The 12487-nt window shown below is 39.8% G+C and overlaps 1 protein-coding gene across 4 annotated transcripts in view; it reads right to left on the bottom strand.

The window, feature by feature from the left end:
• Positions 1-12487, bottom strand: part of LYN (LYN proto-oncogene, Src family tyrosine kinase) — a 56259-nt gene that overhangs the window by 24980 nt on the left and 18792 nt on the right. For 2 of the 4 annotated variants that reach the window (XM_071737575.1, XM_071737574.1), the window contains exons 2-8: positions 6376-6449; positions 5007-5055; positions 4809-4914; positions 4418-4516; positions 4205-4308; positions 2552-2701; positions 1123-1275 (exon numbers count right to left, since the gene is read on the bottom strand). In XM_071737575.1, coding sequence (XP_071593676.1) covers positions 1123-1275; positions 2552-2701; positions 4205-4308; positions 4418-4516; positions 4809-4914; positions 5007-5055; positions 6376-6444 — 730 coding nt within the window. In that variant the 5' untranslated portion in view covers positions 6445-6449. Of the gene's footprint in view, positions 1-1122; positions 1276-2551; positions 2702-4204; positions 4309-4417; positions 4517-4808; positions 4915-5006; positions 5056-6312; positions 6450-12487 lie in introns of all 4 variants that reach the window. The other 2 variants (XM_071737572.1, XM_071737571.1) reach the window with 1 other exon arrangement.

Here is a 12487-nt window from a genome sequence, read left to right as displayed (position 1 = left end):
TATACTTTAAGGTTGCTCAGAAATGCCCTCCCTATAGAATCTTGAATAAAAAACATCATCACCATCATTACAGTCATCATTGTAATAGACCATTCTACTATTATCATAAAAATTCTATTGCTATTAAATAAAATCTCAAAAAAAGAGATTCAGAGAAGGGTTGAGACAATGTTCTGGCCTGAAATAATACCATAAATGCAGACCTGGGGAGAAATGTATAGTAAGCATTAATAAGTGTGTAAATGAGTAGCACACAGAACATGCAATATGGAATCCAAAAGAATACTCCTGAATAGACAGCACTTTGAGAAGATTAAATATTTTTGCAGAATGTGATAAGACAGTGGTGATAGCCCCTTGCCATAGGAAGCCACAGAAGCTGAGAAAATAAGACTGTCCATAAGCAAAACTTATTATGGTTATAATAATTAAAGCTATCATTTTTGCTGGGTATTTATTAACATTTACAACTTGCAAGGCTTATGAGACTTTCACTATTGGGAAGCTGCATGATAGTTTAAGGTACAGAGTGATCAATCTCTAATCTTACCACATAAATCACCTACTTTCTCAGCAGCAATCTGGCAGGCAATAATCTTGGATTGTGTCCCTCCTTTTCACCCAGTATGGCAGCCTAATGCATTATATTGCAGCCTCTTTATCAAGAGACAATGAAAACTCTCTGTATAGTTCACTTAATAGTATGATTTCTGTCTATTTCAGGTTCTTTAAGTCTTTCTGATTTAAAACAAAATTCTGAGGTGCCCTCTGATTTTGAGAATCAGGAGTCACACCCTGCTATAACCTTCTACTTTCTCACAAAACACAAATGAAGAACCCCTATTATATTCCATCCTCTAAATGACAGTGCTTACTCTCTCTCTTGTTTTGTTTTTTTTTTTTTTTCTTTCCATTTAAAAGACACCCAAGGATTTGTCCCATGATATCAGGTATCTTTGCCCTCACAAATCCTCTCTCCTCACAAGAAGGTATATTCTGAGCCTGCCTGTGCTGTTTCACTACTATATTGAAGCAGGTTCATGTTCCCCATGATTCCAAAGAACTTTGAAATGACACTTCTTTCAGCAGATTTAAATACTCTTTCCAAAGGAATAAACTTACCCATCCAGACTTCTCCAAACTGACCAGCTCCAAGTTTCTTCACTAATTTAATTGATTCCCTTGGAATTTCCCACGCATCTTTATCCCATGGTTTTTGAGGCTTGGGAGTAATACAAGGTTTTTCCAGCTTTCTGCATAAGCCATCTGATTGCTCTGTTTTTTAAAGGAAAAGCAAAATACCAAAATCCTTTACTCTTCCGTGCTTCATGAATTGAGACAAACATTACTTAAGTGCAGGTGAGCATTCACCAGAACAAAATAATGTTCAAAAGAATCAGATGCTCTCATGAAAATGTGACCTTTCTGGTGCCTTCACATATCTTTAAGCACCTCTGAACTAAAACTTGGTATTCAGAGACAAATTTAATGAAGAAGAACCACATGCATCTGGTTGCCATCAAATGATTAAGCTATTATAGTACAATTTATACCAAATAAATACAATGCAAGATCTGATTCCTGACAGTATGCTGGTGAAGCTACACACTGAAGTCAGGCTTGGGACCTGTATTCTGTGTCATTAAATTTTCTTGCAGCATGGTTTCAGACACATGTGCATGCAAGCATAAGTAGGTCACCATTATTTTTACTCCAGAAACTGATTAGCTATAACTTTAATACAAATGTCAAATAATTCTCAGGTTTTCCAGCTGAACCAAACAATTACTACATATGTTTAATAGCTCAGAGAAATCTTATGGACAAGTCCTTAGCGTGGCTTTGAAAAAACACTGTGATTTTCTGTCCTACATTTTTCATCTTCTCTGTCTTCTCAGTTACAAGACTGAAAAACACCCATGTTTTGGAGCTATTCACCAGGAGCTGATGCAGAATGAAAAGACACTTTTGTAGCTAAAGCATAGCTAGAAACTTGTCCCTTCCCTCTCCCACTTTTCCCACTTTTTTTTTTAAAGCATTTTTAAAAATATATCTAATAAATGTTTACATTCTATGTGGCTGCAATTTTCTTCCATTGAAGTCAATGGAATTTTACTTTCTTCAAAAAGCCATTAACTACAAATAAATTTATAGGAAAAATTAAAAGTTCCACACTCAACACCAGATACAAGAAGACATACAAATCTATACGTATTTCTGCTAATTATCTCTCAAATACAGAATTAATTTCTTTAAAATGCAGACAATTTGTATTATGGCTTCACATCATCATACTTTGATGAGGTGCTTTATAAAGTTAATCTTTATTTAACAGTGGTATGCCACAGAGCAAGCAGCATTAGGTCAGACCCTGATAACAATGTTACTTGAGTTCCAACAAATTTTACTTTATCTTTGATAACATGCATGCCTGGGTTATTAAAGAAAAAAAAAAGACTAAAGTGTTTGAAACATAAGCTTTATTTTATTTTCCTTAACAGGAAACAATGGCTGTGTTCTATTATGTAATTCACTAATGGATTTAACTTACTTTGATAATGCTTGATCATATCATTGATGTTGGGAAAAGTTATTCTTGGGGAGATATAAAACCCTCCATTGTCTAGACTCCTAATTTTGTAGTGCTTAATAACATCACCATGCTGTGGATCATAGTCTCTTATGGAGAGAGAATAGCTGCCTGTGGATAAAGAAAGAATGATCATTATCAGATAGCAAAAGTCTGCAAGTGTCCATGTCAGTGTCGATCCTAGCAAAATCACCACTTTGTCTGCTTTCCTTTTTACTCCTTTATTTCCTCAAAAAGCATTTTGCAACCAACAGGAGGAAGTTAGCCAACAGCTGGGCCTGAGCTGGTCACCCAAATGCTTACAGTCATACTTTCTTTCTCAATCTTATTCAACAAACTCAGGAGTTCCATAACTCAGGCAGCTTCACATCCAACGCCCACTTCTGCAGAAATTCCCCCAGCTGGAGGAGAACTGGGTGGCAAAGCGAGGCCAGAGCTGACACACTCTTCAGGCAGAAACTGAAATTCAGAGATCAGCATTTTGGAAAAGGAACATGCTGGTTGTCATGGCCCAAACAGCAAAAGGATAGTTTGGAGAAGGCTTCAGGCACATAGGAAGGAGAGCAGAGCTGTTAGTCCTAGGGAGCCTAATCTCAGTGGGGATTTAAAAAGAGGCAGCAGAGCATCTACCCTCAACTACAGGGCTCTTCATTTCTTCTACTCATACAATTCTCCTTGCCCATTTTCAGACCAAGTCACTCCTCCCCTCACCCCCACACGCAGATCCAGTGGCAGAATTGGATGGAAATAAATATTTTGAGCATACTCTGCCTTACTCTCTGCAGCCTATGTTGAATTTAGGAGTCTTCCTCTGAGAACTTCATTCAGGAGTCTTCATTTGAGAGCACAGAAACAACAATATGTGCCCATCACAGAGAGTTACTTAATCAAGAATCTGCAGTGTTAGGACAAGAAGAGCTAATGCTGTAGAGAAGACAGACATTATCTGCTGAAGGGGCTAATGCATCTGCCTCTGGAGAATACCATGCTAGAGAATACCACGTTCCAACAGCCAGGCTGCTGTCAGAATCCAGATGCTGAGGCAGAACCTCATATGCCCTTCTCTAACTCTCAGCTGAGGAGTTTGGAGATTTCACTAAGCTTTTCAGCACAAAGAGCACTGCCTATAGCACAAACCTTCACCAAAAACATGTTTGAAAGAAAATCACACTACAGTGCAGAAGCGTAACCCCTCATATTATTCACTAACCCTACCTTAAATCTTGTAGCAATGGATACAGACCCAGCAATGGAAGACTATAAAATGCAGCATCTACTCTTTATAGGGAAACGTGTCCTTCAATAAAGGTATCAGAAATGTTGGGAAGAGTAATATCTCTCAATTAATTCAATTTCTGCTTCTTGCCAGTGTAATCACACACAGGCATTTTGTTTTACCTCTCTCTCAACTTCAGATGTTAAACTGTAACTCTTCTCTATTTTCCTGTTGATTTTCTCATCCTTCTCATCCTGGCAGAACTGCAGTAAATTCACACAATAGGACACACTGGGACTGCTTCACACTCAATGCCACCTGATGCCAACATTTATGAAAGCAGACCTTACAGTTTTAACTCTACTACCAATTCCAAAGTTACCCACCCCAGAGCCTACCTTTTAAGGTTTCACTTTCTCTGATAAGGAAAGCTCCAGGACTATTTCCAGGAGCCAGGAGTTGTCTTTCAGCATCTTTTCGGGTTATGTCTTTGAAGAACCACCTGAAAAGCATTTCAAAGATTTAGAACTATTTCTCTCCCCCACCTCCAAAGGATATACCAACAGGCTGAGGAAGTAGTTTGCCAGCACTTAGAGCCTGGGAATACTCACTCTTCTGTTTCCAGGGTGTCTACTTTTGCTACGTAGTTGCTGGGAATGAAGCCTTCCTTCCTGGATGTAAGAGATTTTGCTCTCCACCATTCTCCCACCCTGAAAAACAGAAATAACAGGAGTTTTCAAAGAAATGAAAAAGTGTTATTTGGGTTCTATTGTGCAGAGAATTTTGCCCACACTGAAGAGAAAAGAATCACGTTCCTTTAAACTCAAGCCCCCTGAGAAGCCATTGGCTCTGTCAGATCAATGTTTGGTGGCTGTGAACAGCTGCAAAATCCCACCAGCAGCTCCATGTGCAAATATTATGAGTAGGATATAAATAAAATTAGACAGGGAATTAGATGAGTCTGAAGAAAAACTACAGTACAATCAGTATTGCCATACTTACTCCTCAATAACTTTCAATTTTTCTCCTTTTTTGAAGGACAAATCATCTTCATGAATGCCATCATAAGGGTATAAAGCTACCACAATGACTCCATGGTCCTCTGTTTCTACAAAGGTAGAAAGCCAAAGGCATGGTTTCATTATTTCACAGGCTGACATGGGCACAGCACACAGCAGTAAGATTCCTGTGAAAACCTACCTTCCTTGACAAACCTCTGTCCTGGTAAGAGCTGTGCTTCTGGATTTACCTACAATAAAATAAATCCTTAATTAAGCAGTTTTAGATCTTTGTGACAATCTTACATTATAATTGCATGTTATTCAGTTGGTTTGGTATCATCTGATAGGTCCTCAAATTAAAAGAATGTGGTCCCATATATTTTTTTTCCCACCATTTTTCCCACCATTCTTCGAAAGTGATTTACAACATAAAAATATAGTAAGTCCCCACTAGATTTTTAATTGAGCAATTCAGCCCTTGGGAGGATGTGTCACAAGCTGTGGGGAGAAAGTCCACAGCTTTGTGACTTCTACTGAAGAGGCTTTAGGCTGGGCAGTTTAAGAGGATAGTTATTCACGTGTAGCTTTCATGCTAAAGAATGATAAGCACAGTTATATTGCATAGATTCTGCAAGACTAACAAAGTAATTAAAACAAGAAAAAGGGAACCATAGTTTGTGATGTGTGTAGGTTGACTGAAAGCATGCTGAGTCCACCACATCAGGGCGTGAGAGGGGAGCAAATGGTGTCCTGCACATCCACATCTGGATCCCCAGAACAGTGGCAGTCTGGAAATATGGTGTCTTCAAGCACAGGAGAGAGAGTGGAGGAGAAAGGCACCAGAGACTCTAAAAAGTGGCAAACCTACTTGGCACCTGAGGGGATTACCCTTTGCAGCACCTTTCCTTCCCAATGCCAGGCAGCACACAGGGAAATGCCATTAGCCACAGTGCTGCTCTCTTCACCCCCGCACCCTCTGCTCCCCTCCCCTCCTTACCTACAGCCCTGTAGGGGTGTAAGTGCAACCTTGAGTAGTGGCTTTCAGTGAAAAAAAAAAAAGGAAAGTTGAGCTAGAGCTACTAAAGAATTGCCCATGATCACCTCAGCCTTTTTAAACAGAATAACCAACACCTGGATCCCATAGCTATTAAAAACCCAGCACTGATGCTTTTAAAAATGGTTCTGAACTGCTTCAGTTTCCTAAAGTGACCTAGCATTATTCTACAGACATAGCTATATCTAGATCAAATATCACCAAGGATTACTGTTTTCATGCAGAAAACCATGGCAAACATAAAGTAATTAAGAAACAAAGGGCCAATTTTTATTTTCCATTTCTTTGAAGTATTTAACCATCAAGGATGAACTGCACAACACTCTAAGTCCAATTGTGAACTACAGATCAGTTGAATTTCTTCATTCGTGTGCTTTGGATTGATATTTAAGTTATGCCAGTCATGCTTTCATCTTGCTACTGGAATTCTCCCCTGAGACTATCTACTTACTGGCCTTTGCTGTTTATTGGACGTTGGATCCCTCACATAAATAGTTCGTTCAGTTTTACGTACTGGTTGATTCTTCAAATCTAGCCCATCTCCTTGAAGATTCTCTTTCCTTTTTGATTTTATACATCCCATATTTCCTGTTGGAATAAAAAAGGTATTAAACAAAAACATTATGCCATAAACCAAGTTGTTTCCTCTACACTCATTTGGGCTATGAAGCAAAAACATGCTGCCTTTTCATACACAATAGTTCATGGCGAGAACAACTGAAGGGTAGGAACTCATGCTGAAAGTTCTCTTCTGCTGCAAAGGAAAGAATTGGCTTCTGGTGTCAATGCACAGATGAAGTAAATATTTCAAAGTAGTTATTTGTCATTTCAACATTTTCCAGTTCATCATCTTTCCCTCCCGGTCTTTACTTCAAAAGCTCCTTACATCTTTATGATACTTCTGAGAGAAAAGAAAATATAATTACTGTAGTCAAACCTATTTTTGTATGTTTTAGAGATGTAGGAGAAAAATCCAGTCCAAATGACAAGAACTGCAACTGGAGTTAGCAATGTCTGTATCTCCCCACTTCGTTTTGCATCTGCCAGTCTATCAGGGAGCTCAGTTTGGTTCAAATCCTCACCTCACATGAGACTGATGACTCGAGCAGCTCCATCTCCATGGCAGATATGCTGCTGCTGTGACCTTCAGCAATGAATCTCCTGGTTTGAACAGGCCTGTTACAGGAATCTAAAACAGCCAATGTATTTCTTCCTCAGTACTACTTAGAAGGCTAATCCTTAGGATGTGCATCCATGCTAAATCAGATGAGATACAGCTGTTTGCATCTACATGATTGGAACCTGACTGCTAACTCCATGATGTAATTATGCAGTACTTCAGCAAACATATATACATGATCTCTATATTCCTCCCTCAGAGGACAGCAATTATAGTTACTCTTCAAAGAATCCACCACAAATGCTTGTCAAACCTCTGCTTCCTTCCTCTCTCCCTCTGTTCAGGTCAGTGCTCTAATGCTGGGTTCAGAGTCACATTTTCCCTTGCAGGCACACACTCTTACTCCCCTGCTGCCCTAATTAATCTTTTAAGCCCGTTCTTTGAAGAACAATATAATACCTAAAATAAGAGCTCAGTGTGTATACAGACTCAAGTAAACCAGCACTGACTGAAACACAGCTGGAAAAAGCTAAAGCAAATTGTTACACCCTATACTGGATCTCCCTTTTACCTTCATCTCTAGGAGAGAAAACAGTAAACAGTTAAAGTAGGAGAGGTGTCCTACTTGCAGACACAACTGTTTCAGTGGGATGATGACTTACACACCTTATCTCTGTAAGGGGAAAAGTTAGCCAGATTGGTCCGGGTCCACATTAAGGCTTGTACTTTTGTTACAATACTGATAAAATTCATAATCTTATTTTACTACAACAATAAATCAAAGCCACAAGTACTCCCATATGGCAGGTCTCAACTTCCCACATCACCTTCATTTAATCTCCCATCCTGCTGTTGAAGCAGCACCTCTGAACAGCAGATGTACTACTCTATCCCTGGACCGAACCTTTTTTTTTTTCAACATGAGAGGAGGGCATCTCCTCTCCTACCATTTCTGCAAATCAGCTGCCACCTATTGCCAGCAAATCTTGGGATTCCATAAGATTTCAGCAGTGATGCAGAGAACTGTGGCACTGGTTTAGAAGCAGCATGAGAACTCATTGCTCTCTTTTTCTTCTCTCGAGTTTAACAGAAAAGGAATCATACAGAAATTCAATGTGCACTGGCCAGGCCTTACCATCCCAGAGAGACAGATAATTCAGTTTTCCCTCCTTGTGTGTCAGTATTTCTATGTTCCCATACTCCTTTGAAGGCACTGGAGGGACATCCTCATCCAGGATCTCCCCTCAGAAGCATCTTTAATGCTTAATTTTAGTTTGCAAGAACACCTCTCAAGAGATTTTTCCAAATTCTCATCTTTATTTGGGTTACCCACTGATTGTTTTGAAATGCAGACAAGGCTTTTCTTAAAAAAGAAAAATGCATTAATTTCTTTATAATTGCAAATATATGGATGACTCTTGTTCTGTAGCTAAGTGGTTTATAAGCAGTTTCTGTATACCAACAGGCTGGCTGGTGTTTGCATGCTCACCCTGGACAACAGGAAGCTCAGGGTTTAATTACCTGCTGCATTGGCAAGATCAGGTGTTTAGCCACCTAAGTGCTAACCTTTTCGCTCTTGAATAATTCTGCTTGGAGAGAACAAACAGCTAAAGTAGAGGATATAAGGTAATTTGATCCAAATTGTCAGCCAAAAATCCCTTTCCCTATTGCTGTTAGAAACCTGAAGATATCTTTAGACACTGCAGTGTGCCCAGTACTGGTGTAAAGTTAGAGAAAAGCATTTTTACTCAGATTTTTTTTTGCAGCTTAAAGCATGTGAACAGCTGTAACACAAGCCTGCTGTAAGCTTGTGCTGGTAAGCTCAAGGTTAGCATTTGTTCATGGCAGTAATGACAATGGATCAGTAATGCCAATGTGCAGGTGCTCCATAATCTCACTGAAGTCTATTCAAGGTTGTGTGAAATCACACAAATATGGTACATGAGATAACACGTGATGGCACCAAAGAGAAGATCAGAGCTTCATCATCAAGCACTGGGAGTGTTTGGTTTTCTTGGTTGTTTTTTTTTTCTCTATGGAGATGAAAGTCCATAGTCCTCACAGGACTTAGCTAGATCTACATTAGCAAACACCCCCACAATTGGTGCTGAAGCTCATACCAGATTCTAAGGGGGGTCATTGTTCCCCTCACTCCAGTAAAGCCCCAAGGTCTGACCATTCAGTAGACACAAGACCATAGTGAGGGTTTATGTACAGATAATCCCCACACTACTACATCTTCCTAAAGCAGTCCCATTCTTGAACCCTGAGTCTGCTTCACAACATGAACTACAGCCTGGCAAGGGGGGGGCAACTCCTTCAGAAGTGGGATCCTGATCTAACTAAAATGCTACTGAGGACACATCCTGAGACCTTTAGCTTCTTTATAAAACAAGCCTCTTGAACAACAAAAGAATAAACCCCCTTGGACAGGCTGGATCAATGGGCTGGAGTCAATTGTATGAGATTCAACAGAGCCAAGTGCTGGGTCTTGCACTTTCATCACAACAATCCCAGGCAATGCTACAGGCCTGGGGAAGAGTGGCTGGAAACCTGCCTGGCAGAGAAGGACCTGGGGGTGCTGGTCAACACCTGGCTGAATACCAGTCAGCAGTTTGCCCAGGTGGCCAAGAAGGCCAACAGCATCTTGGCCTCTACCAGGAATAGCGTGGCCAGCAGGAGAGGGGAAGTGATGGCGCTCCTGTACTCGGTGATGGTGAGACCGTCCCTCGAGTGCTGTGTTCAGTTCTGGGCCCCTCACTAGAAGAAAGATCTTGAGATGCTGGAGCAAGTTCAGAGAAGTACAATGAAGCCAGTGAAGGGTCTAAAGCACGAGTCTTTTGAGGAGTGGCTGAGGGAACTGGAGCTATTTAGCCCAAAGAAAAGGAAACTGGGAGGACACCTTACCACTCAACATACTAACTGACAGGATGTTGTAGTGAGGTGGGTGTTGGTCTGTTCTCCCAAGTAGTCAGTGATAGAACAAGAAGAAATGGCCCCAGGTTGTGCCAGGGCAGGTTTGGGATTAAATATTAGGAAAAAAAAATACTGAAAGACTTATCAAGCCAGGTTGCGCACAGAAGTGGTGGAGTCACCATCCCTGGTGGTGTTCAGAAAACTTGTAGATGTGGCACTTCAGGACACGGTTGAGTAGATTTGGTGGTGGTGGGTTGATGATTCAACTTGATGACCTTAAAGGTATTTTCCAACTTCATTGAGTCTATGATATTATATATCAATATAGTAAAGCATATGATACATAATGTTGAATTTTCTGACCTTATATCATTTCTAAACAAGTACAGGCAAATGATGGAGTTAAAGCCTAAACAAAGTAAAAAATAATGGGTTTTAATCACTAGAAACTGGATCAATGAGCACATGTTCTTTTGATACTCTATAAAATGAAATATTTTTGAACTCTTCAAAGGCCAACAGACCTTGTGTTTCCATAGATGCTAACCCTCTGTAAGGCTGTGTGTTCTGGGTTCTGTACTGCACTTTTGATATTCCAGTTGTACACTCAGTCGTACACCCAGAGCAAACATTACTGTGTTGGTTTCAAAAGCTTCTGTTCAGTGACTGCTCAGTTCATCTGCAATGCCAGGTGCATTTTTCCAGCACAATGTTTTATATTTTTAGTGAAATCTGATCTGGGTCTTTCCCAGCGTTTTGAAAGTGGTATCAAAGATTCATACAACCAGCAGGCACTGATGCACAACTTTCAATCAACAGACATTAAATAATGGGTTTCAAAATACAAAATGCTACATAATTATCAAAGTTAACTTCACACATGTTCAATCCATACAAAAAAAGAAGCTTTGAAATAACAAATAAGCATGTGGTGTACATCTTTCTTAGTTTATAAAGTAGTCATATGGAAAATCTGAAGGGGAGGAAGTTCATTCAGGCATAAATAAACTATTTCACTAGGCGTAAAAATTTATTTGCATTGCTTTCTGTTGCCATATCACAATGAGCATCAAGGAAGTGTTTTGTGAAGACACAAAGAGAGAGAGAATATGGCAACCAAAAGCAACTCAGAGAGCACAGCATCATTACCAAGGAAACAGTGTTATTGTTCATCAGAGATTAAAATAATTTCGAGATTAGAGGAAATTTTGTCAGTCCCTGCTCAGACATTTCCTGTTCCAGCAGCTTTGCAATACAGGAGATACTACTTTTCATCCATGCTTTTCATTTATAGTTCTGTTCACACATGAAGAAAAACTTCCGTGTAACAGAGCTGTTAGTTGTTCTAAACAGGTATCCAAAAAAGTATGAGCTTCTCTTTTAACAAAGAGCATACTCTATCTCAAGGCAAAAAGATAAAGTACTTGAGTTAACATCTGCAGCATGGTGACAAGGATCTAAGTTCAGGCACCCTTCAAAAAGAAGTATCCATAAGAACATCCACCCCAGAGAGAGGCTCTGCACCAGGCTGTTCCACAAACACCAATTTTCATGTCCACGGAGGCATTTGCCTTGAATTTCCCTTCTGAATCCCTTTTCCCATCTTGCTACTGCAGCACTTAGGTCTTAATTTCAAAACAGATTACAGAGGAGGGGCTAGAGCAACATTTTTCCAGGGTTGAAAACTGCTGTCTGTCCCCGAAACACTGTCACTTTATCTGCCTTGTGCTGTATTAACAGCAGAATAATGTGTCTAAAGCCACAACCCTTCACACAGCATGCAGTCAGGGCTTGGGTGACCATCACCTGTCCACCCACCATCAGCAGCACTTGAAGTTTCATTTCCTCCCAGAGCATTTCCTTTGTGTCACCCACAAACCCAGTCTCATTTTTTGATCTGTTCATGGTCACAACCATTCTCCTCCTTGGGATTCTGATAGGTGTGATGTTTATGATGGACATTAGAAACTAAAAGCCCACCTGACAAGCCTGGGCTTTTCTTCAGTGAAGTTGTATCTCCATGAAAATGATTTTCAAACCCTCACAGATTTATATATACATGTAATATATCCCTTAGTCATAAAAACAAGACAGAGACAGTGCATTAAAAAGTATGAGGGATAAAAGAATAAAATCAAGACCCCCAAATTATTCTGTGCCTTGAGTATTGCTCTGTATTTAAGCTTCTGAATCAAAGAACAGGAAGCAATTTTTTACACCTCTATTTGCAGAAAATCAACTGGGTTTAAACCTGGAGCTTTAAAGCAGCTTAGAGGGCAGAGGGACAAATAATACTATTTTTTAACATCTCCTTCAAAAATAAAAAAGAATATATTTTTCTTCCTCTGTTTTAGCTGTTTCCTAGTTTAATTCTATTTTATGTGAGTGTGGCCTTTAATGCCAGTAGGTTTGTTGCTACTTCATAAGATATAAAGCCAGAAGCAATACAGTGATGCCTTCATCAAATTTCCTGAATAATCGAGAATGTGAGACTTCCCTGCATTACCCTCAAGGTCAAGGCAGGAGTGTCTTGAAAAACAAGCATCTAAAACTGCTGGGAAGGAAGAATTCTAAGCCTATTCTGCCCAAG

The sequence above is a fragment of the Heliangelus exortis genome, chromosome 2, assembly GCF_036169615.1.
Source record: "Heliangelus exortis chromosome 2, bHelExo1.hap1, whole genome shotgun sequence".
NCBI classification, from domain to species: domain Eukaryota; kingdom Metazoa; phylum Chordata; class Aves; order Apodiformes; family Trochilidae; genus Heliangelus; species Heliangelus exortis.
The sequence above is the reverse complement of the archived record's forward strand: the minus strand, read 5'-3'. Positions and strand labels throughout refer to the sequence as shown.